This window comes from Centropristis striata, chromosome 7 (genome assembly GCF_030273125.1).
Source record: "Centropristis striata isolate RG_2023a ecotype Rhode Island chromosome 7, C.striata_1.0, whole genome shotgun sequence".
In the NCBI taxonomy this organism is placed as follows: Eukaryota; Metazoa; Chordata; class Actinopteri; order Perciformes; family Serranidae; genus Centropristis; species Centropristis striata.
In genome coordinates, this window is record NC_081523.1 from 37,653,965 (window position 1) to 37,676,272 (window position 22,308).

At 36.4% G+C, this 22,308-nt stretch overlaps 1 protein-coding gene across 1 annotated transcript in view; it reads right to left on the bottom strand.

The window, feature by feature from the left end:
* Window positions 1-22,308, bottom strand: part of arid3c (AT rich interactive domain 3C (BRIGHT-like)) — a 125,982-nt gene that overhangs the window by 17,898 nt on the left and 85,776 nt on the right. The window contains exon 3 of the mRNA XM_059336425.1: window positions 19,922-19,994. Coding sequence (XP_059192408.1) covers window positions 19,922-19,994 — 73 coding nt within the window. The remainder of the gene's footprint in view (window positions 1-19,921; window positions 19,995-22,308) is intronic.

Here is a 22,308-nt window from a genome sequence, read left to right on the forward strand (position 1 = left end):
TATATAAGTAGGCCTTTTTCAGGGAACAAGAAATGGGTTTTTGGGGTCTTGGGCTATTTTGTCAATTTTTTAATTCTTTTCATGTCTTTGTAAGTCATTTTGTGTCTTTAGGTGTCTTTTTTGTCATTTTGTGTCTTTTTTGGCCATTTTGTGTCTTTTTTAAGTCATTTTGTGTCTTTTTTTAGTCCTTTAGTACAACATAAAATGTGATTTTGAATCTTTTTTTTACTTTCAAAACACTATCATGCTCAATAAAGAACTTTAAATGTTGCAAATGTGCATTAATTTCAGAGTACACTGAGACATTAAACGGCATCATTTTCAATTAAATTCTGGAAAAGTTGGTGTGTTCTAAAACTTTTGACCAGTAGTGTATGTTTGTAGAGTAGCGTAGTAATAAGAGCATTCACTTTTCAAGTTGTGTGAAGAAACATTTGCTGTTTTCATAGTGTATGTATGAAGAGCAGTTACTGGCTGGGAGAATTGAGTTCTACGGTAAAACTGAGATACAACAAGAAACAGCACTAGAGGTCCTCAGCCTCCAGCTTCATCTTTATTACTACTGATCATAATGTGCATCCGTGCTGATCTATAAAACTATTATTTTGTTGCAGACACAATAGCCAACCAAACAAGGATCGAGGTAATAAATAAAAGACTCAGCCTTTGTCCGACAGAATCTGAGGAGAGACAAGCCTCTTAAAACAAGATTTATGTGCTTTCAATACCGAGGGTGAAGTATTTGGCTCTCTGATTCCCTGAAAGAGATATAAGGAATAAAGGAGTGAGGATGGAGGCCTTTTGTCAGCACAAACTATCTCATCAGGCCATGTATCATTATGACAATGAGCAATGGTGGACAAGGTGGAAGAAATCCACTTTGCACATAGTCTAAGCGTCGTCTCCAGTTAATCCCTCAGCTGCAAAGAGAAGAAGAGTTTGTAATTGGAACAATGTGGAGCATCAGGGGCTCTAGTAGTGCAGTAATCATCTTTATGCTTGGCTTCATTGCTGATGCGCTCACTTTGCACCTCCGAGCCGATAATGGGATGAGAATTTCTCCTCCTCATTGACTTTGCTCTTTTAACCCATGAAATGAACGATTAATGCAGCGTCACAGGGGAAAACAACTGTTCATTCGCCTCCATTCAGCTCCCAAAATGAAGACGAGGAGGGGCACAGACCAACAACTAATTGAGGATTGCATATGTGTCAGAGACTGACAATACATCTTATAATGTAAAAATGGTAGTGTGTTTACCATAATACTCTAGTGCAGCTGTTCTCAACCTTGGGGTCGGGACCCCAATTGGGGTCGCGAGATGATTTCTGGGGGTCGCCAAATCATTTTGGAAGTCAGCTCTGTCTCCACTTTGTTAAAGTGTTCATGTGTTAATGTGTTTTAGTCTTTTTGGTTTATTTAATTTCTTTTTTTGTCATTTTGTGTCTTTTTTGATAATTTTCTGGTCAATTTGTGTCTTTTTTGGTCATTTTTGTTTCCTTTTTTGGTCATTTTGTGTCTTTTTTGGTCATTTTTGTTTCTTTTTTTGGTAATTTTGTGTCTTTTTTGGTAATTTTGTTTCTTTTTGGGGTCATTTTGTGTCTTTTTTGGTAATTTTGTTTCTTTTTGGGGTCATTTTGTGTCTTTTTTTGGTCATTTTGTGTCTTTTTTGTCATTTTGTGTCTTTTTTTGTCATTTTGTGTCTTTTTTTTGGTCATTTTGTGTCTTTTTTGGTCATTTTGTTTCTTTTTTTGGTCATTTTGTGTCTTTTTTGGTCATTTTGTTTCCTTTTTTTGGTCATTTTGTGTCTTTTTTGATAATTTTCTGGTCAATTTGTGTCTTTTTTGGTCATTTTTGTTTCCTTTTTTGGTCATTTTGTGTCTTTTTTGGTCATTTTTGTTTCCTTTTTTGGTAATTTTGTGTCTTTTTTGGTAATTTTGTGTCTTTTTTTGGTAATTTTGTGTCTTTTTTGGTCATTTTGTTTCTTTTTTTTGGTCATTTTGTGTCTTTTTTGGTCATTTTGTTTCTTTTTTGGGTGATCTGAACTGTGCGTGTGAGGTTCTGTTCAGTGAGCGGGGGTCGCGGACAACATGGATGTTAAATTGGGGGTCGCGACTCAAAAAGGTTGAGAACTACTGCTCTAGTGGGTTAGCATGCTAACATTTGAGAATCAGCGCCGATGTAATTACTTTTGTCGATAATGAGTCATAAAGCCAATGTATTGGATACATTTTAAATGTTTGATGAATGTCTGAAATATGACACGGATACTGTATTGTTCTTATACTATGTCCTTAATATTATGTGAACCTATAAGCGTACCTAGAACGCGGGAAATTACATAGTTGTGAGCTTGGAGATGGTGCTTATTTGTTGTCAGACAGTGACCTCTAGTGGCCAGAGTAATTATGACGGGAGCGAAGGAGGAAGTGATCAAACTGATCAAATCCTTTTAAAGTGGAAAGATCAAACAAAACTGAAAGTTAACTTGAATGTTTTAAGTGAAAACAATGTTTTAACAGTGACTTTTTCACAACGTTAAATAGAGAAGTCAAATTTAGCTTGGTAGAATGTGCATCATTTTTGTAAAACATCACATGAGCCCTTTCGTGATAATGAAAAAAAACCAATACTAATAAACACAATATGAAACAATATGAAACAGTAAGTCGTGCCAGCTCCACCTGTTGTACTGAGAAATGGATTATGGTTTTAAACTGGGTGTGAAAGGTTACTATGTGGGAATAGTCTCACGCTCGCAATGTCAAGTGCTGTGATTGTGGGGAAACATGGAGTGCAGTGCACTTATTTAGCGCTTTTATCCAAAGCGATTTACACTACACACTACGCTCATACTGGTGGGGTCATTTGGGGTTCAGTATCTTTGCTCAAGGATACTTCGACATGTAGGCTGTCATGGTCAGGGATCGAACCACCAACCTTCCGATCAGTAGGCGAACGCTCTACCAACTGGGCCACATGAGCTGATGCATTTTGATTGCTATTTGGGTAACACTTTACAATAACCATCATTTATAAATGGTAAACAAATAGTTTATTAATGTTTAATCATCATTTATAAACCGTTTATAGGCCATTTAGAATGGTAAATACATAATTTATTAATGTTTAACTAACTTAATCATTTATAAATGGCTAATATATGGTATATTAATGTAAGTTTATAATTAATTTACCATTAACAAACAATTAAATTATAATTAATAGTTTATTTATAGTTTTAGTTTCACTCATTATTACATTTTTAACACCATATTTAGTATGTTAATGATTTTGAAATGATTCATATACCTTTAAGAAATTGGTTGAAACCATTTAACGATTAAATATGTATAGCACTTTGTAAATGGTTAACAATTGGTTTATAAACCATCTATAAACATTACTTAGATGGTTATTGTAAAGTGTTACCGCTATTTGTTGTGATTATTTGTTTGTAGTTGGCAGAAGTTAGTATGTATGTAAAGCAGTCTGTAGGCTTTACTGTGGTCAGAGACGAAGATTATCTTCTACAATGGTAAATGGACCTTATATAGCGCTTTTCTAGTCGCTTTGCAACCACTCAAAGTGCTTTGCGCTCATTCACCCATTCACACACACAGTAATGCTGGTGGCAGCCCCCTAAATGGTGAATTCTTTCACCATTGGGAAGAGCCATTGGGGTTCAGTATCTTGATCAAGGATACTTCAACATGTAGACTGCCATGGTCGGGGATCGAACCACCAACCTTCCGATCAGTATAAGACCACTCTACCAACTGAGCCCCAGCCGCCTGAGCACAGACAATGAATTTGAAAGTCTGCCTTTTTAACAAAAACTGGACTTGAAATCCCTCTGGTAAAAATATTTAGATGTAATGTGGAGTGATTCTCCACACTGCAAAAAGGCCAACTTGTATTTTTTGGCCTAAAACAGCGATTTAAGTTGGTAAAACTTGGAAATATAAATTATTGACATTTAGGCCAGTAATGTACGTTAGCACAACAAAGGAAGCCAGTTGTCTGCTCAAAAACAAGTTTGTGAGTTGTTGTTACGTATAGTTTTAAGTTGGGGTTCACAACAAGGGACAATAGTTCTGATAACTCTTATTCCTTTGTTGTGAAATGCGGGAAAGCGTTGAAATTCGGTCATTAGTGAAAGCTAGCGGCTAACTGATGCTAGCGGCTAACTGATGCTAGCAGGGCTGCTTGTTACAGCTACAAGAGTAGCCATTAGCGTATCAAGGCTAACTCACTGTGGTCGCAACATTAGCTGACATTTCATAGCGGCGTTACAATCGTGCCAATTCAGCACATTGCAGAAGTTAGCTAGCCTGGGTATACCCAGACTGCCTTGCGCGCTCGAATTTGATTTCGAACCTCCAGCCAGTCTGGAAACTAAGCGATTTTGCTAGCCCTGTTTTAGGGATCCAATCACAGAGCGGGGAGGGACGGTGAGACGATGACGCGTACTACTCGGCACTTGGAAGCTTTCCGGATCCAACGTGGCTGCTGCAGACGCGAAACTCTCTTTAGCTGTAGATGGTGTTTTAAATAGTTTAGAGCGAAAGTTGAAAGGCGAAAGGTCTCTCGGCAGCTCCGCTGTCCCCCGGCTCGGAGCCAGATCACAGGTAGCGGGACTATTAGCGCCGCACGGGCGGTTTCTGCGGCTCGTTGCGCCGAGCCGCCGAGACCGCCGGTCACCGCGGGTGATCTGGCTCTGAGCCGGGGGACAGCGGAGACCCGCAGCAGCTTGTTTATTGCCCATAAAATCAGTGGATGTGTGTGGCTGAATGACATGAGGGGGAATAAAGCGTGAAAATAAATAATCTTGCAGAAAGCGAGAACTGGAGAAGCAAAGCAGCAGCAACACTCTCTCATAGACACACACACAACAAACATCCATTTCTGTTGCTCTACTACGTCATCTGGTATAACTGATCTGATTGGCTAAGAGCTACCTACAGGCGCTTTGATAGACATTCTAAGCGTCCAATAAACGGCTCCGGAGGATCGTAAACCACACCTCCTCTAGGGAGAAAAGCATTGAAGGTGTCCAGACCTAATCTCCAATGAGATTTGGTCTGGTGTTAGCCAGGCTAGAAGTTAGCAGAAGTAAGGATTAAAAGTTATTACAATGTAAAATTATAAGTTAGTACAATTTACAGTTGAGTTGACAAAAATCTGATTTCAGAGTTGAGCAAACTCAAAAACAAAACTTAAAATATTTAGTTTAATTGTCCAACTTAAAATTTTATCGAAGTTTGTTGCCTTGAAATTTTGAGTTCACTCAACTTTTCTTTTTTTGCAGTGCAGGAAAACATGGATAGCTTATTTATTTGTCAGAGAAGTTTTTTTTCATTTAGGAGCAGATGGTATCTGCGGCCTGTTCCTTAAAGTGAGTTTACCAAATAAGCCAGGCTTCTTTTTTTACTTACTAGGCTGACTCATTTCCTGTTGATTTGGCTCCAGAAATCAAAGTTCAAGATCAGTTTCTGTGGCAATGTATGTGTTAAAACTAGATGAATTTGCTTCATGAAGCTCAATCAACTGACAACATGCCAGACTAACCGAAATAAATCTAGATTATTAGGTGAACTTGCTTTATGTTCACCATCAAGACTGTAAGGATCTTAAGCATCTTTCTGAGGAGATTACCAACCAGCAGGACACTGTGGTAAAATTGGACAGAGCAACCCTGGCTACAAATTAACATCACATCCAAACAGGGAATTGGGGAGTATAACAATAAAAAATACAGCAGGCATGTGCCCAGTGGGGTTATTATCTGTGTAAACCATGTGGGAAATGTAAAATAGTGGATCATGTCAAATGGTAAAATTGTGTAATTTTCTCTTTTTGCATCTGTCCAAGGTAATTGTTGCCCCACCTTTTCTTTCTCCTTTACAGAAAGCACCACAGTTTATGACCAATGGTGGAAAGGATTACATTTTTTAATTAGATGCAGAAAAGATGCCTATTGCCTACTATCAAAACTGATACTAAGACCTCTTTTTTATCATGATGGCTCACTTTAAACATGTTTTTTTTCTTAAAGTTTAAAGGTTTTTATCAAAAAAATGTACAAATAGGTGTACAAGAATATAGCCTAAATAATACAAGTACAAAATATGTGGAAATGTGAAATATGGAAGCCTAAAAAAAAGCCTAGAAAAATGTATTTAAATAAATGTGTCACAAAAATTAACCATGACTTCTGTTGCAGAAGAACTTAAATAAACTGCTTTGTTTCCCCTGTGCTAGCTGTGGGAAGACTCCAGTAGAGAACAGAGAAAAACATAAAAAATAAAGAAAGTCCACTCTAAGGTGAAAGCAGGATGCAGACGGGAGAGTAAAGAGGAATATTTAGTGTCACAGCAATCGAAGACTCGGCCATTTTTTAAGGTAACTCTCAAGCAGCCTTTTCTTCTTCCACATAGTATTCTTAAGCAATTAGGCAGAGGACAAAAGTTGACTTATTCAAGAAAAAGTGCTGATGGTAGTCCTCAGAGATAATAATCAATTAATAACCACAGCCCTGGGGCAACAGTAAATCAACACACAAAGGAGGCCATCACCGCCTTTGTCCGCCCTCCTTTTGATGGAATCTCTCAATGAGGATTACATGTCTTTCCTTCCAAGACTGAAAAACCACCACAAAGGTGTTCTGACCATCTGCCGCATCATTCAAGCTATTAAGGTTCATCTGACAAGAGATAATATGACAGTCAAATACTGAGCTGCATCAAGTTCACAGAAGGAATGTAAGAGGAAGCAAAACACTCTGTTTTCCAGTCTGCAGCTGTCTGCATCTGGACTGAAGGACTCCTCAGATGATAATAAGAAATAAAATCATCATTTCACTGTAACTGCGTGTGGCTGTTCAGGCTTGGAATTTTGTCATTTTAGGGGCAAGGCCATTTGGCCTTCCTGTTCACACTTATTTTAAGGGCACAAAGGCCACATGACAGGGCATAAAGGCCGTTTGGTTAAATTACGCTGGTTTTACCTTTCAGATGAATACCTTAACATTCTCATTCACCAAGAAACATGAATGCACAATATATTAAATATATTAGAAAGGACCTTTTTGGAAAATGACAAATGAACCTGTTTTGAAAAGACGGCAAATGCATATATTTTGAAAAGATGGCAAGATGAATCTCCTGCCTGAGTTCATCTAAGAGTAAGGAAAGAGAAATGCCTCCTCCTGCCATAAAAAAGGAACCTGCTGAGGTGAAATTTACATCAGCTAAATGTCGAGCCCTTGTCCCTGAGCTAGGGAAGACGTTAGCGCTGTCCCAACTAGCTAGCTATCGCTAGTTTTCATGACGCAAAAATGTAACGTTAACAAGTCGACTTGAAATAGGAAAATACAATGGTAATTACCTATCAATAGTACTTTCTATAAAAACGTAAATGTTAAGTTCTGTCAAATACTACCACATACTTCAGTCACAACATATCAAAACAGCTTGTCCTGCTAGCTTACCTGTGCTGCGCATCAACACATGGCTCATTGAATAATCAAATGAGCCATGTGTTGATGCGCACAGGTCTTGAAGGCGGGGAGTGGGTCGGGTCAGCTTTGTGTTTACTGGAGTGCAAAGGCCACCTTGGCCGTAAATTGAACATTTTTTCACAGGGCATCAAGGCCAGAGTGTGGGGCAACGATGGCCGTCGTTGCCGTCGTGAAATTCCAACCCTGGCGCTGATGTAGTGGTACCGATTATTTTGACATCAGTCTTAACCGATCCCTGATATGTGGTTCTGATTTTTTTGGGCTGATTCTTGAAGCCGATATTGCCTTTTCTCCCTCCATTTAAATGATAAAAATGACACAATGACAACAAATGTTACACAAGTCACAATTTAAAGAAAAACACATTTTTTAACAAAACAAACAAAACATATTAACAGCTGGATAGCAAACAATGTGTATGTTGTTCTAGGCCTGGAGGTGTGGCGCCTCAGATTTGTCCAATAAATAAAAAAGACACATTCCCAGGTCTAATGTGGGGCCTCTGCCTTAGTATTAGTGGTTGACCGATACGTTTTTTTAAGGCCGATACCGATTATTTTGACATCAGTCTGCTGCTGATTTTTTTGGGCCGATTCTTGAAGCCGATATTGCCTTTTCTCCCTCCATTTACATGATAAAAATGACACAATGATAACAAATATTACACAAGTCTCAATTTAAACAAAAAAAGAAACATTTATTAACAAAACAAACAAAACATATTAACAGATTGATAGCAAACAATGTGTATGTTGTTCTAGGCACAAGTAAAAAACGCAGATATCGGCCCGATATATCGGTCGACTTCTACGCTGGTGTTTGTGAATGGGATTGTTTTAGCAATGACGCTCATTTACATAGAAAGGAGGCAATTTTGCTTCAAATGTTTGCAGATTACCTCGTTTAAATGTGCACTGAAAAGATTTTTTGGCCCTGTAATTATTATTTCAATCATTTATATAAATTCTACAAAGAAATATGAATTCAGTGCTTTTACTTTAAAACGGCAGTTTTTCATGTCGTGCATTACTTAGTGATTGTTTGTTATTATGTGTCCTCAGTTTTGTATGTAATTGAATCATTCGTTCCAAGTAATATTCACTAAACCAGTTCATTGGCTTCATTAGTTTATATTTCCAAGTAAAATGTAATCGAGGGACATCAGTGAATCTGCAATTTACTTGTGTATTTTCATTTTTTCATCAAAAAAGTGGGTTCTATTAAATAAATATTACTTAGAAACCGCCTGAGTAAAGATTACAAACATTTTCTGTGTGGAAAAACTTTTTTTTTTAAGTAAATGTCACTCCAATTTTTTTCAGTGTGTGCAAATGGCCTCATTTTTGTCTCATTTGCGCATGTTTATCACTGGCAAAAGCTGCACAATCCTCTTACTCCTACTGTTTATTAGTAAGTAAATGACTGTAAGCCACTGAAGGCATGTATAGCAGGCTGTGTTCAAAGGTTAATTAACAAAATCAATCATCATTATTTGAAATGATTAATATCTGCTAGGCCAGTGGCATTTTTTGGAGCTGCTTTTTCAGGCCTAGAGAAGAGTCAGGCTGGGACCCATACTCACTTTTAATAATAGGAAGCCTGTCACTGAGCTGAGGTAATGACAGACCAAGGAGAATCTAATCAGACTATTTAATTCTTAACAATTTCATCTAAAGGAATGTGTGTTATTGGTGGAAAGGAAGAACTGAGAACCAAGGTTATTATAGTTAACGGAAACTAACGAAATAACGACAACTCGAATTGAAAAAACATTTTTGTTAACTGAAATAAAAATAAAAACGAGAGTTTTTAGAAAACAATAACTAACTGAAACTGTATTTTGTGGTTACAAACGAACTAAAACGAACTAAAATTAGAGTGAAAATGTCCTTCGTTTTCGTCTTTGTCAAATTTTTTCATACGTAAACCTTTTTGGTTGATGAAATCTGTTTCATTCATCTGGTTTTATGACTTAATAAACTTATTGGGGTTGAGATGGATCAGACAAAGGAAATAAAGTCAACATTCATTGTGACTTTTTAAAATCTGGCACCCAACAAATACCCCATTACAAAAAAACAAAAACTAAACTAAAACTAAGCATTTTCCAAAATATAAAAACTTAATTAAAACTAGCAATCTCACGAATTAAAACTAACTGAATTTAAAAAACAAAAAATCACAACGAAATTAAAACTAAAACTTATGAAAAATCCAAAAATATTTTCACCTTTCTGAGAACTGAGAGAACAATGTGAGTTTGTTTGAGGAAACAAGCCATTAGCCATTAGTCTACACCCTCAACTTTGGCTTCAGTAGGATGGTAACTTCATTATACAGTATTCTGTCACCAGCTGACATCACTGACTGAGGCGTAACCACAGCAACAACAAATGTGCTCTCATCGTTGTTGACTCTATCATGCTGTGTGCTGAGTCCTCTACTGTTGTCCCTCTTCACCCTTGACGGCTCCACAGCTGTTTGTGGTTCTAACACCACTACCAAGTTTGCAGATTATGCAATAAAAACAACAAAAACAATGAGCTGAGCTAGAGGGAATCTTCCAGTGTCTAACACAGGGGTGGGCAATTAATTTTCCGAAGGGGCCACATGAGCAATACCACAAAGGTTGCAGGGGCCGGACCAAAACTCTGAACTAAATTCTGCTCAATATTAATGTAATTGCTTTATAAAATACAGTAAATTATCTGGTTTTGAGCTGCTACTGATAACAATACATGTTATGATAAGACTGTTAATGTGGAGTAAATCAAATATAGCAGTAAAAAGTAGTAAATACTCCAATCACTATATCACTTTTCCATTTATTTTAAACACAACTGTAAATTACCTTTAGCAAGGTTCCTATTGGTGTTTTTGTATTATATAGCTTGTTTTTTCATTTTTGTACATTTTCAAGGTGTTTTACAATGTTGTGATGCTTTTATTTTGAAAGGGTGTCGTCCAGGTCTGGTCTAACAGCATAAACCACTGACAGCAGCCTGGCCCTGAACACCAAAGGGTTCATCGTGGGCTTCAGGGAACACCCACACACCCATATCCATCAGCAGGCAACAGCTTCAAGTGTCTCATAGTCTTTAGTTTGTTGAGTTTACACCAGACCTGGGCATTGGGCGGCCCGCGGGCCACATCCGGCCCGTTGGCTGTCCTTGTCCGTGTGAGGTTACCCAGAAAATAGAAATCAATATAACCGAAGTGCTTTTATTTTGAAAAAAAAATAGCAAACATTAGCATTAGCACTAGAGCTAACAAGCACTTTTACTATAGTTAAGACAACAAATATAGCCGCTAATATATATGACAGAAGAAAATAAACTCTAACAAACCTTGTGTCCTGTCAGTCAGCCACTATAGAAGCCTTTTGATACTTTATATCAACTTTATATGAATTACGACACACTCATTATTATTTACCGTTCGTTGTTTCATTTAACCTTTCTACCGGTTGTTTCCTGTCACTACCTTTCAAAATTAAAGCACCCGTTTCATACTGGATGGCACCTTTTCAAAATGAAAGCATCACAACATTGTAAAACACCTTGAAAATGTACAAACATGAAAAACAAGCTATATAATACAAAAACACCAATAGGAACCTTGCTAAAGGTCATTTACAGTTGTGTTTAAAATAAATGTTAAAGTGATATAGTGATTGGAGTATTTACTACTTTTTACTGCTATATTTGATTTACTCCACATTAACAGTCTTATCATAACAGTATTCCTATCAGTATCAAAACCAGAGAATTTACTGTATTTTATAAAGCGATTAAATTAATATTGAGCAGAATTTAGTTCAGAGTTTTGGTCCGGCCCCTGCAACCTTCGTGGTATTGGTCATGTGGCCCCTTGGGAAAATTAATTGCCCACCCCTGGTTTACACCATGGATGGTACACATTTTTTGCACCGTATGCCCAATCAGTGTCGCACACAATGAACGGCAAATGACACACTAAGTATTTTCTACCAATTCATTGTTATGTTGGTAAACATTGACATGACTTAACCCAGTTACTATTTACCTTTACGTTGTCGTACAACGCCAGGTGGTTATCCTGCAGGTGTTGAAACATGTTTGGCAAAACATTGATTTGACACGTTTTTTTCGGAGCGAGTAGCTCTTTCCCTTCCATGCTTTACCTGTCACCTCCGTCTGCAGCTGCACGGACCGACAATAAAGCAACACAAGTGGTGAAACGCGGTTGTTGTGTAGCTTTATGTCACGTGACGTGTGGTCATTGCCTTGCCCCCCTTTAGACGGTCAGACCGGTGTCACAGAGGTCAGGTCACGTCAAGTGACAGACAGGTTATGTTTTGATATATCTCGCAAGATGAAACGGCCGTCAAAGCTCTCCAGTGCGCCGTATCGAAAGAGAAGAAAAGAGAAGAGAAGGAGGAGAAGAAGTCCCAATATAAAGGTAACGTGATGTCATCTTTTTTTACATGCCTTTTTGTGTGAAGACGTTTAATTTGTATTAGCTTCCTAGCTAGGTTGAAATATATATATATATAAAAAAATAATATATATATATATATATATTTATATATATAAATATATATTATTTTTTATTTTTTATTTTTTGTATTATTATTTATATATATATATATATATATATATATATATATATATATATATATATATATATATATATATATGTACACACACACACACACACACACAAATAAATCAAAAGATAAAGATTAACAACCAAAAGGATGAAATACATGGACAAAAAGAAAAACATGGAAGAAAATAATAAAATAAAATAAAATAAAATAAAATAAAATAAAATAAAATAAAATAAAATAAAGGGCTACTCAGAAATTATTGTTGTTGGGATTATTGTTGAGGGTTTCTCATAAAATAAGAAGAAGGGGCGCCATATTTTGTAGAATTTGTTCTCCGAAGTAACTTTACCTCTAACTCAGCAGGTTCCCACATCAGGTAAATTTAGCTGCATTGACCTCGCACCCAATTTACACCGACAGAATCTGCTATTCTATCATGGCCCCAAGTCATTTCATATACACAAGACACAAAGGCTGTGCATCCTGTATAAATGACTGACCCGAGGCTGAAACCAGACACCCTACGCTTAAAACTGAACTCCCTCTGAGTGAACACATGCAAGCCCTGAAGGATATTCCAGTGTGCTAATCTTGTAATTGTTAGAATGGTTACACTGTCACAAGTTAGGAAGAAAACACTATCAGATTATCTTATTCAAGTAAAAATACACTCAGTATGATTTAGAGTAAGTGAACTCCAGTGGTATCTAGAAGGTCAGACAAGTTTAGACCAATGGCATGACCCATTCTAACCTGAAGATGGTATTCATGTGATGTCACCATGCACAATTATATGTAGCCATGGTGACAAATGTGATATACAAAAATAACCTTATGTCACATCCTTCAACCTATTTGGCAATGCAAATATGTTTTACATTAAGGGATGACATGCAAACTGAGCCAGTTTCCACCATGGCCTGATGTAAATTAACATGACTTTCTATCCAACAATGTCAATGTTCTGTGAATTGGCAGCAGCAACAAGGTGCAGTGACACCTTCCCCGATCCTAGCAGCCTGAACACCACAGGCAGCTGCTATCCACTCAGGAGAATCACATCACACAGCTAAAGGACTGTATCCTAAAATAGAGGAAATGTTAAGTAATGCCATACATTTAATCCAGCTAATCTTAATCAACTTGAACTTAATGTTAAGACATATATATATACACATACATATGTGTGTGTGTGTGTTTCTGGCCAAAAAGTCAAATTGAATCTTGTGTGACTAAGTCAAAACTGAAGGGGTATTGTGAGTAAATGAATTAGCCTATATTTGCAGCCTACTGTATATCATTCACATTTGGAATCAGTTAGAGTTAGGCTGTTTTTGTGAGTTTCCTGCTGTAACTACAAACACAAGCAATGATGTTAATGAGCCTCATGGTGCTGGCTTTATGTACATCTGGTCCATTTTAAGATACTTATTCACACGTATTGGACCGGCAGGTATTACAGTTTTTCTCAGTTGCTTTGGTGCATTTCTCACATCACTATTAGCATTTGCACAACAGTTAATGCATTTCTCAAAACAATCAGTACAAACTGCAAAACTAGTTGATAACCTGTAAAAGCGTGTCACTTGCTCAAAATGGATCATAGCTCATTCCTCAAAAGCAAGTATTCATGTGAATGTATATATATATATATATATATATATATATATATATATATATATATATTTATATAATTATTTTTTTATTTTATTTTAGTATCGGGACAACTCTAATATATATATATATATATATATATATATATATATATATATATATATATATATATATATATATTAGGTTTGTCACGATACTAAAATTTTCAACTTGATACCGATACTCAGGAAAATATCCGATACCCGATACCAGAAATATTTTCACTAACAAGAAAAATGCAACATGTAAATATGAACAGAACCACACGTTAAATATTTATAATAAAAACAGTTGTGCAAAAAGAAACTGCAACTATGATACCAAGCTTCAGGTCTGAGGAAGTGGTATCGATACTTTTGAAAATTAGAATCGTATCCCGATACAACAATTTAGTATCGATACTTTTGACAACCCTATATATATATAGATATATATATATATATATACACTACCGGTCAAAAGTTTTAGAACACCCAAATTTTTCCAGTTTTTTATTGAAATTCAAGCAGTTCACGTCAAATGAACAGCTTGAAAGGGTACAAAGGTAAGTGGTGAACTGCCAGAGGTAAATAAAAAAAGGTAAAGTTAACCAAAACTGAAAAATAATGTACGTTTCAGAATTATATAAGTAGGCCTTTTTCAGGGAACAAGAAATGGGTTAACAACTTAACTCTATGGAGTCTTGGGCTATTTTGTCCATTTTTGAATTCTTTTCATGTCTTTGTAAGTCATTTTGTGTTTTTTTTGGTAATTTTGTGTCTTTTTTAAGTCATTTTGTGTCTTTTGGTGTCTTTTTTTGGTCATTTTGTGTCTTTTTTTAGTCCTTTAGTCCAACATAAAATGTGCTTTTGAATCTTTTTTTTACTTTCAAAACACTATCATGCTCAATAAAGAATTTTAAATGTTGCAAATGTGCATTAATTTCGGAGTACACTGAGACATTAAACTGCATAATTTTCAATTAAATTCTGGAAAAGTTGGTGTGTTCTAAAACATTTGACCAGTAGTGTATATATATAATTAATTTAGGTAGGAACAAACACAACAAGGGAAGTTTGTAAACTATGAACACCAACTTATGTGCAAAATGAAGAAGAACATGTCCATCTTAAGCTCAAACAGCTGAGCAGAAGAGACAGTGACAGTCCAAAGCTGTGGTATTAATGTGGTCTGGATTAAGCCAGCCAATAAATCAACCATGTTAAAGGAACACTATGTTTTTGACACTTTCACTGGATCTCTGCTTAGCAAGCCAGTCTGGCTGACATTTCTTTGTCAGTGCAGAATGACAGTGATGTTTTCAAGAAACATTGATTGGGATATTTGGAGCAGTCCACTCTGGTCTCAGTTGTCAGAGGTGAGCGCTGGAGATAGGCTGCTGTTGATCTGCTCTACACTGACAATGTCTCCCTACACTAAGTCTAAAATCAATCTCTAATTGAGCGCTCCAACAACAATCCATACTGTCTCTAAACCCAACTGACCACCCAACTACATCATTACTTCATCAACGTGTGCTTTCCTTCAGCTGTCACGGCACACAGGTGGACCGACTGGACTCTAATCTCTGGGATATTACCACAATCTTTATTTATACAGTAATGTGTCGGAGCTAAATCACACTCAAAAAAAGCAAACTGGGTGTCTGCTACCTTCTCCTTAGTCTAACATGTAGCTTCTACTAAATAAAATGATGTTTTGTGGTTGAACAGTTTTAAAACATGTAGTTTTAGCATAAAATGCAACACTTTAAAATTTACTAGAATACTTTATGTTAAAACAACCTAATTCAATTGCTGAATATAATATTTATTTCCTGAATAATTACTATTATGTTCATTTTCATATGATAAAGGTAATCTTTTAGGCTAAACCACTTCAACCTAACTGTTTTGTTGGCTCAGCACAACTAATTCATGTGCTTCACTATTTTAAAAAGTAGTTGTAACTACCCTATTAAATAAAGTAACTCTTAATAATGTCATGCACGTTTAAATGGCCCAAGAAAATTACGTTAGTATGTTACAATTACCCTTAAAATCTAGTTGGACTGACCACTGGTAATTAATTAACAGTAATGCAAATACATCATGTTGACCCAACATATTTACATTTTGTTCATTCAACAAAACTGTTTCTCACTAAATTAAAGCATTTTATTTAGGTGGAAATTATTTCCATAATTTTATTTCGTTCTGGGAACAAGTTATTTTTTGAGTGCATCATGTCTTAAATTCTGTGTCATAAATTTCTGCTTTTTTGAAGTGCATTTCTGCTCTAAAACAGGGATGGGCGGTAACACTTTACAATAACCATCATTTATAAATGGTAAACAGATAGTTTATTAATGTTTAATCATAATTTATAAACAGTTTATAGGCCATTTAGAATGGTAAATACATAATTTATTACTGATTAACTAACTAAATTATGTATAAATGGCTTATAGATGGTATATTAATGTATATTTATAATTAATTTACCATTAACAAACAATTAAATTATAATTAATAGTTTTAGTTTCACTCATTATTACATTTTTAACACCATATTTAGTATGTTAATGATTTTGAAATGATTCATATATCTTTAAGAAATTGGTTGAAACCATTTAAAGATTAAATATGTATAGCACTTTGTAAATGGTTAATAATTGGTTTATAAATCATCTATAAACATTACTTAGATGGTTATTCTAAAGTGTTACCGGATGGGCAACTTAAATGCTGGAGGGGGCCACAATTTTTCATGGACACTACCACAGGGCCACATATACACTGAAAAAAGAAAATAGTTGAACCAACTTAATTGAATTGTTTCATTTGGTAACACCTAAATGAATTAAGTTCTTTCAAATGAATTTAATAAGTTAGATTAACACAACTGAACAGAACTTAATTCATTTAGGTGTTACCAAATAAAACAATTCAATTAAGTTGGTTCTTTTTTCAGTGTAGGACCGTGCACTTAACCAGATATGATGAAACTGCTATTTTAAATATGTTTACAGTGCAGTAACTTAACATATTTCAAGCTCAAATGCATGTATAACAGTATAAATAGGAATACAAAAGGTTTGAAGCAAATACAAAATAACCACTTACTGTTATTTCTTTTTTTTTCAGTGCAAGAACAGCAGACCAACATTAATTGCAAGAAGTAATTTTGTGCATTTTTACTCTGCACTTTTAAGATTTCATGCTCAAATGCATGTAGTTGTACTGAGGGCCACTTCAAGTGAGGGTGCGGGCCGTATGTGGCCCCCGGGCCTCCAGTTGCCCATCCCTGCTCTAAAAACAAGATAAAACACTAAATCTGAGGGAAATGATCTTGTTGCATGGACAGATAATTTCATTTGACAAGATTTCTTAAATTAAGATTATTAAATCTAGAAATAAGCGTGTTGAACTCTTAAAATAAGATAAATGATCCAACACTTCTAAATCTGAAGTTGTTTTTTTTATCAGTGCGCTCTGCTCAGGCAGCTTTAATTTATCTTGTTTAAGGAGTTAAATTCAGATTTTAAGCGTACAATATGCCTATTTCTAAAATAATCTTAATCTTAATTTAAGAAATCTTGTCAAGTGAAATTATCTGTCCATGCAGCAAGATCATTTCCCTCAGATTTAGTGTTTTTATCTTGTTTTAAGACACCTTTTTGCAGTGTAAGGTGCATCCATCCAAAGTGAACAGCTTTAGTATAACATTTTATGTTTAAATCAAGCAGAAAGAGCTTATGGACCGGCTCCACCTTGTTTTAACAAATCATATGATGTCACATAATGAAAAATAAACTACATTCATAACAGTTTCTCCCTAGATTCCAGTCCATGCCATTGTAAGTCAAGGTGAGGACAAATGTATCTGCACATGTAAAACATTGTGTACAGAACAAGGAATTTCAAACAACAACATCATGGCACGCTGGCCTTGTGCTCCTGAAATAGACGGTCATTGTGACTGGTAGAGCCTTTTTTTCTCTGCTAGGTGGTTAACTTCCTCATATTATGAAAGGGGCTAAACACAGATCTGTTACGTCTGCCAGCAGAATCCTCACTGGGGGAACACACGAAAAGGCTGAAAATTCATGATATTGTGATTAGAGCGAATGTGATGTTACTACTTCACTTTTTTTGAAATTTTTTTTTCAATAGTTATAGTGAAATAATAATTTCTTGATGGGAATGCACAGTAAGTAAGTAAGTAAGTAAGTAAGTAAACTTTATTTATATAGCACCTTTCACAGACAGAAGTCACAAAGTGCTTCACATAGAAATCATACACATAACATAAAAATGTACGTACAATTTTTAAAAGACCAAAACAACAGCAATTTAAACAACCATAGCAGTCCCGAAACAATTAATCAAAAGCCTGAACAAATAAAAATGTCTTCAGTTGGCTTCTAAAAGTGACAACAGAATCTAGTGAGCGCAGTGAGGGAGGGAGACTGTTCCAAAGCATGGGAGCAACAGCCTGGAAAGCTCCATCACCTCTGGTTCTAAGACGGGTGCGTGGAACCATGAGCAGATTCTGATCTGTAGACCTCAGAGCCCGAGTGGGGGTGTAGGGCTGTATCAGGTCACATATGTAGGGTGGAGCCTGGCCATGTAAGGCTCTGAATGTTAAAACCAGAATTTTAAAATGTATTCTATAGGAGACAGGGAGCCAATGTAAGGCTTTAAGAACAGGAGAAATGTGAGACCAACTATGCGTGCGGGTCAGAATTCTCGTTGCAGAGTTCTGAACTAATTGCAGACGCGACAGCTCATTTTTGTTCAGGCATGAAAACAAACTATTGCAGTAGTCTAGCCGAGAAGACACAAATGCATGAATAATGATTTCTAGGTCATTGTGCGACACCACACAGAGTAGGTTATGTCAACTTTTAGTGAAACTTATGTTTTGAAAGCATCGTTCAATTTTGGATGTCAGCAAAAATAAAAAAAGAATCACACCCATGGTCTTCAGGGGTCAAAAAGGACCCAATGACATTAGACTGGTTTTAGGACATGTAGAAAAAAATGATTACCAACTTTTTTTTTTTTTCACCTTTTATGGCAACTCATGACCAAAAAACTGATATGTCATTTTCATATTTTTTTCATTATTATTGGTCAATTTAAATCAAATATACAAAATTAGGGCCTAATTTTTAAGTTTATGAAAGTTGAAAGTTAACCTATATTAATCGTATGTTGAAAATGATTTGGGGTCAAAAAGGACCCCAAGAGTACAGGAGGGTTAAACTGTCTTTTATAGCACCTTACCAGGAAGTGTTTTTGCCCTAAACCTAGGTTAATTCACAGAAACTGCAGCTATTTTTTTTACAATAGCGAACTGTACGTGTATGTATAATGACATGTGTGCTATAATGCTACAGTGCTAGCAGTGCTAGGTGGTAGTGAAAAACGAGCAGACGTGTGATCTGATCCTCCGCTCACGTCCACATTGATCAATGCCGAGCAGACGTGTAGAAATGATCGTACGCCCACTTTACGCTCACTTTCTGTCGAACCTGGTCTCACAGAAATCCGTGAAATAGCCACGGATTCACTTAACTCAAAATCCGTGGAATAGCCACGGAATCGCTCAAATTTCCGTGAAACTGACACGGATTTGCTACAATGCAAGTTAATGGCAGTCATATCCCGTGGCTATTCCATGGATATTTGTTCCTATTGGTTTGTTCCAAGTCACGTGACTTTCAAGGTCCCAGCGGTCAGAACAAAAAACATGGCGGACAGTTCTCTCATTTTTTGTGAAAAATCAATATTTTGACTTAGTTTCTGCATAAAAATGGATTTTGATCACATTTCTAGTGAGAAATATATGTTTTATTTTCTAAATTTTCACTCAGTGAATGTACATAATCACTTTTTATGTTGGAATAGCCACGGGATATGACTGTCATTAACTTGCATTGTAGCCAAATCCGTGTCAGTTTCACGGAAATTTGAGCAATTCCGTGGCTATTCCACGGATTTTGAGTTAAGCGAAATCCGTGGCTATTTCACGGATTTCTGTGAGACCATGTTGTTTCTGTCGTATGCTCGTTTGCTAAATGAGGGCCCTCATATATAAATTACCAATTATTTGAAGATACTAGGGGAGAAAACAGCTTAAAACAACCTAAAAAGTGGAAAGCACTTACCCCGTTTCTGCATGAAACTGAAAAGGTCATCAAGGAACTCTTTGCGCTTTTCATCATCATCCAACTCATACAACTGAAAAAGAAAAAGAAGAAATCAATTACTAAAGTATACAATATCTTCATGTGTGATCAGAGGCAGGCCGGTGGCCTTTGAGTCTCCTAAACAGGGAGTAAACAGGGAGGGTGCTGAGGATTATGGCCAAAACAGACGAGGACAATGAGTTCCTTCAAGACCGTCTGTGAGAGACCTTGAGAACAGTGAGTGTACCACACAGACAGGCTGGTACACAACCTCAACACAGAGACACACGGTGCCACACTGCTGCAGGAACAATATCAGGAAAATGCTTTTTGGCTATAAATAGCTGTTCCACATCTGGCCGCCTTCGAGAGGTATGCCTTTGTTAGCTCCAAACAACTCACCATCACATTAGCTTTTCATAATTAACCCTTTACAGACACAAACACAAGATATAATGAAATGAACTCATTCTGTCTGTGCAAAGTGTTTATATATATACTTATTTTATCCTTTTTTATTAATTTTAAGTTTTCCTTTTTTCTCTTCTCTATTCCCACCTGTACATGCCATGTATCTGAGTGATGTAACTCTGCATTATAATGATGTATATATTTTATGGATTGCAATGCAATGCTAAATTGTCGTCAAAGTGGCGAAGATCTTTTATATATATCCTTTATTTAACCAGGTAAAAGTCTCATTGAGATTTAAAAAAAAAACTCTTTCCAAGAGAGACCTGGCCAAGAAAGCAGCATAAAAAGAGTTAAGTTACTACATTAAACCAGAGCATTCATAACAATTAAATACAGATAAATACAATTACAGCCATCACTACAACACTGAAGGAGCCTCAGTAGAGACTTATAAGGAGCATCACACCGACCAAGGGAAATTATTTCTTTATCCTTTACAATCCATTTAAATTCACTGATTCTGATCAACTCAGACAATTTCAATTCATTTTGCAGATTGTTCCATGATAAAGGGGCGTAACTAAAAGCTTTCTGACCTAACTCAGTTCTCACTCTTGGCTCCAGCATCTGGACAATGATTTGTGAGCGTAGATCATGTTTAGTTTTGTTTTAACACATGTATGCACACAGGTAATAGGGAAGCAGCCCAAGAATACATTTATAGATAAAAACTAACCAATGAGAGCCTGCCAACATACACTACCGGTCAAAAGTTTTAGAACACCCCAATTTTTCCAGTTTTTTATTGAAATTCAAGCAGTTCAAGTCAAATGAACAGCTTGAAAGGGTACAAAGGTAAGTGGTGAACTGCCAGAGGTAAATAAAAAAAGGTAAGGTTAACCAAAACTGAAAAATAATGTACATTTCAGAATTATACAAGTAGGCCTTTTTCAGGGAACAAGAAATGGGTAAACAACTTAACTCTATGGAGTCTTGGGCTATTTTGTCCATTTTTGAATTCTTTTCAAGAATTTTCTTGTCTTTTTTTGTCATTTTGTGTCTTTTTTTAGTCATTTTGTATCTTTTGGTGTCTTTTTTTAGTCATTTTGTGTCTTTTTTTAGTCCTTTAGTCCAACATAAAATGTGATTTTGAATCTTTTTTTTACTTTCAAAACACTATCATGCTCAGTAAAGAATTTTAAATGTTGCAAATGTGCATTAATTTCAGAGTACACTGAGACATTAAACTGCATAATTTTCAATTCAATTCTGGAAAAATTGGTGTGTTCTAAAACTTTTGACCAGCAGTGTACACAGATGGCATTTCTTCGTTTAAGTTGCAGTATTTTGAGCTCTGCTGGCCCCTACAGTCACAAAAAGGCAAACAAAATGACTGACAATACAAACCTATAGCATCTCAGCTGGATATCTCCTTGTGTCTGTCATGCCTGAAGCCTTCTGTATATTTTAGTAGCACTACTTTCCTTATTGGCATACCCATTATGCTCCTCATCCTGCCCTATTCACTGGGGCAGCGGCAGTGTCAAAGAGGCTTTTAAATGGGCCTCTCCAGCCAGATACAGCTGATGGAAATATGTTAGCGGCAATGTTCACTTTCAGTGAGGCCGAGAGCCACGTTAACAGGCCCACTTAATCAATAGTGGAAGACAGAGGGATGACCTTTGGAATCAGTGGGGCCCTGTGGACGAGGCCCCAGAGATAATAACTGATCATTTAGAAGTGTATTAGCTGTCACCAATATTAAAGGACCAGAGCAGGTCAGCACTCAGGAGGAAACCGTAGGGGGGGTGGGGGTTTGTTAAGGGGAGGGTTCCGGAGGTGGGAGCTGGTGTGTATGTGTGTGTGTTTGTGTTGTGTGTTAGTGGAGGGAGGGGGTGGGGGGTGGAGGGGTTGTGAGTGCATTGTGAGTGCTGCACTGCAGGCAGTCCATG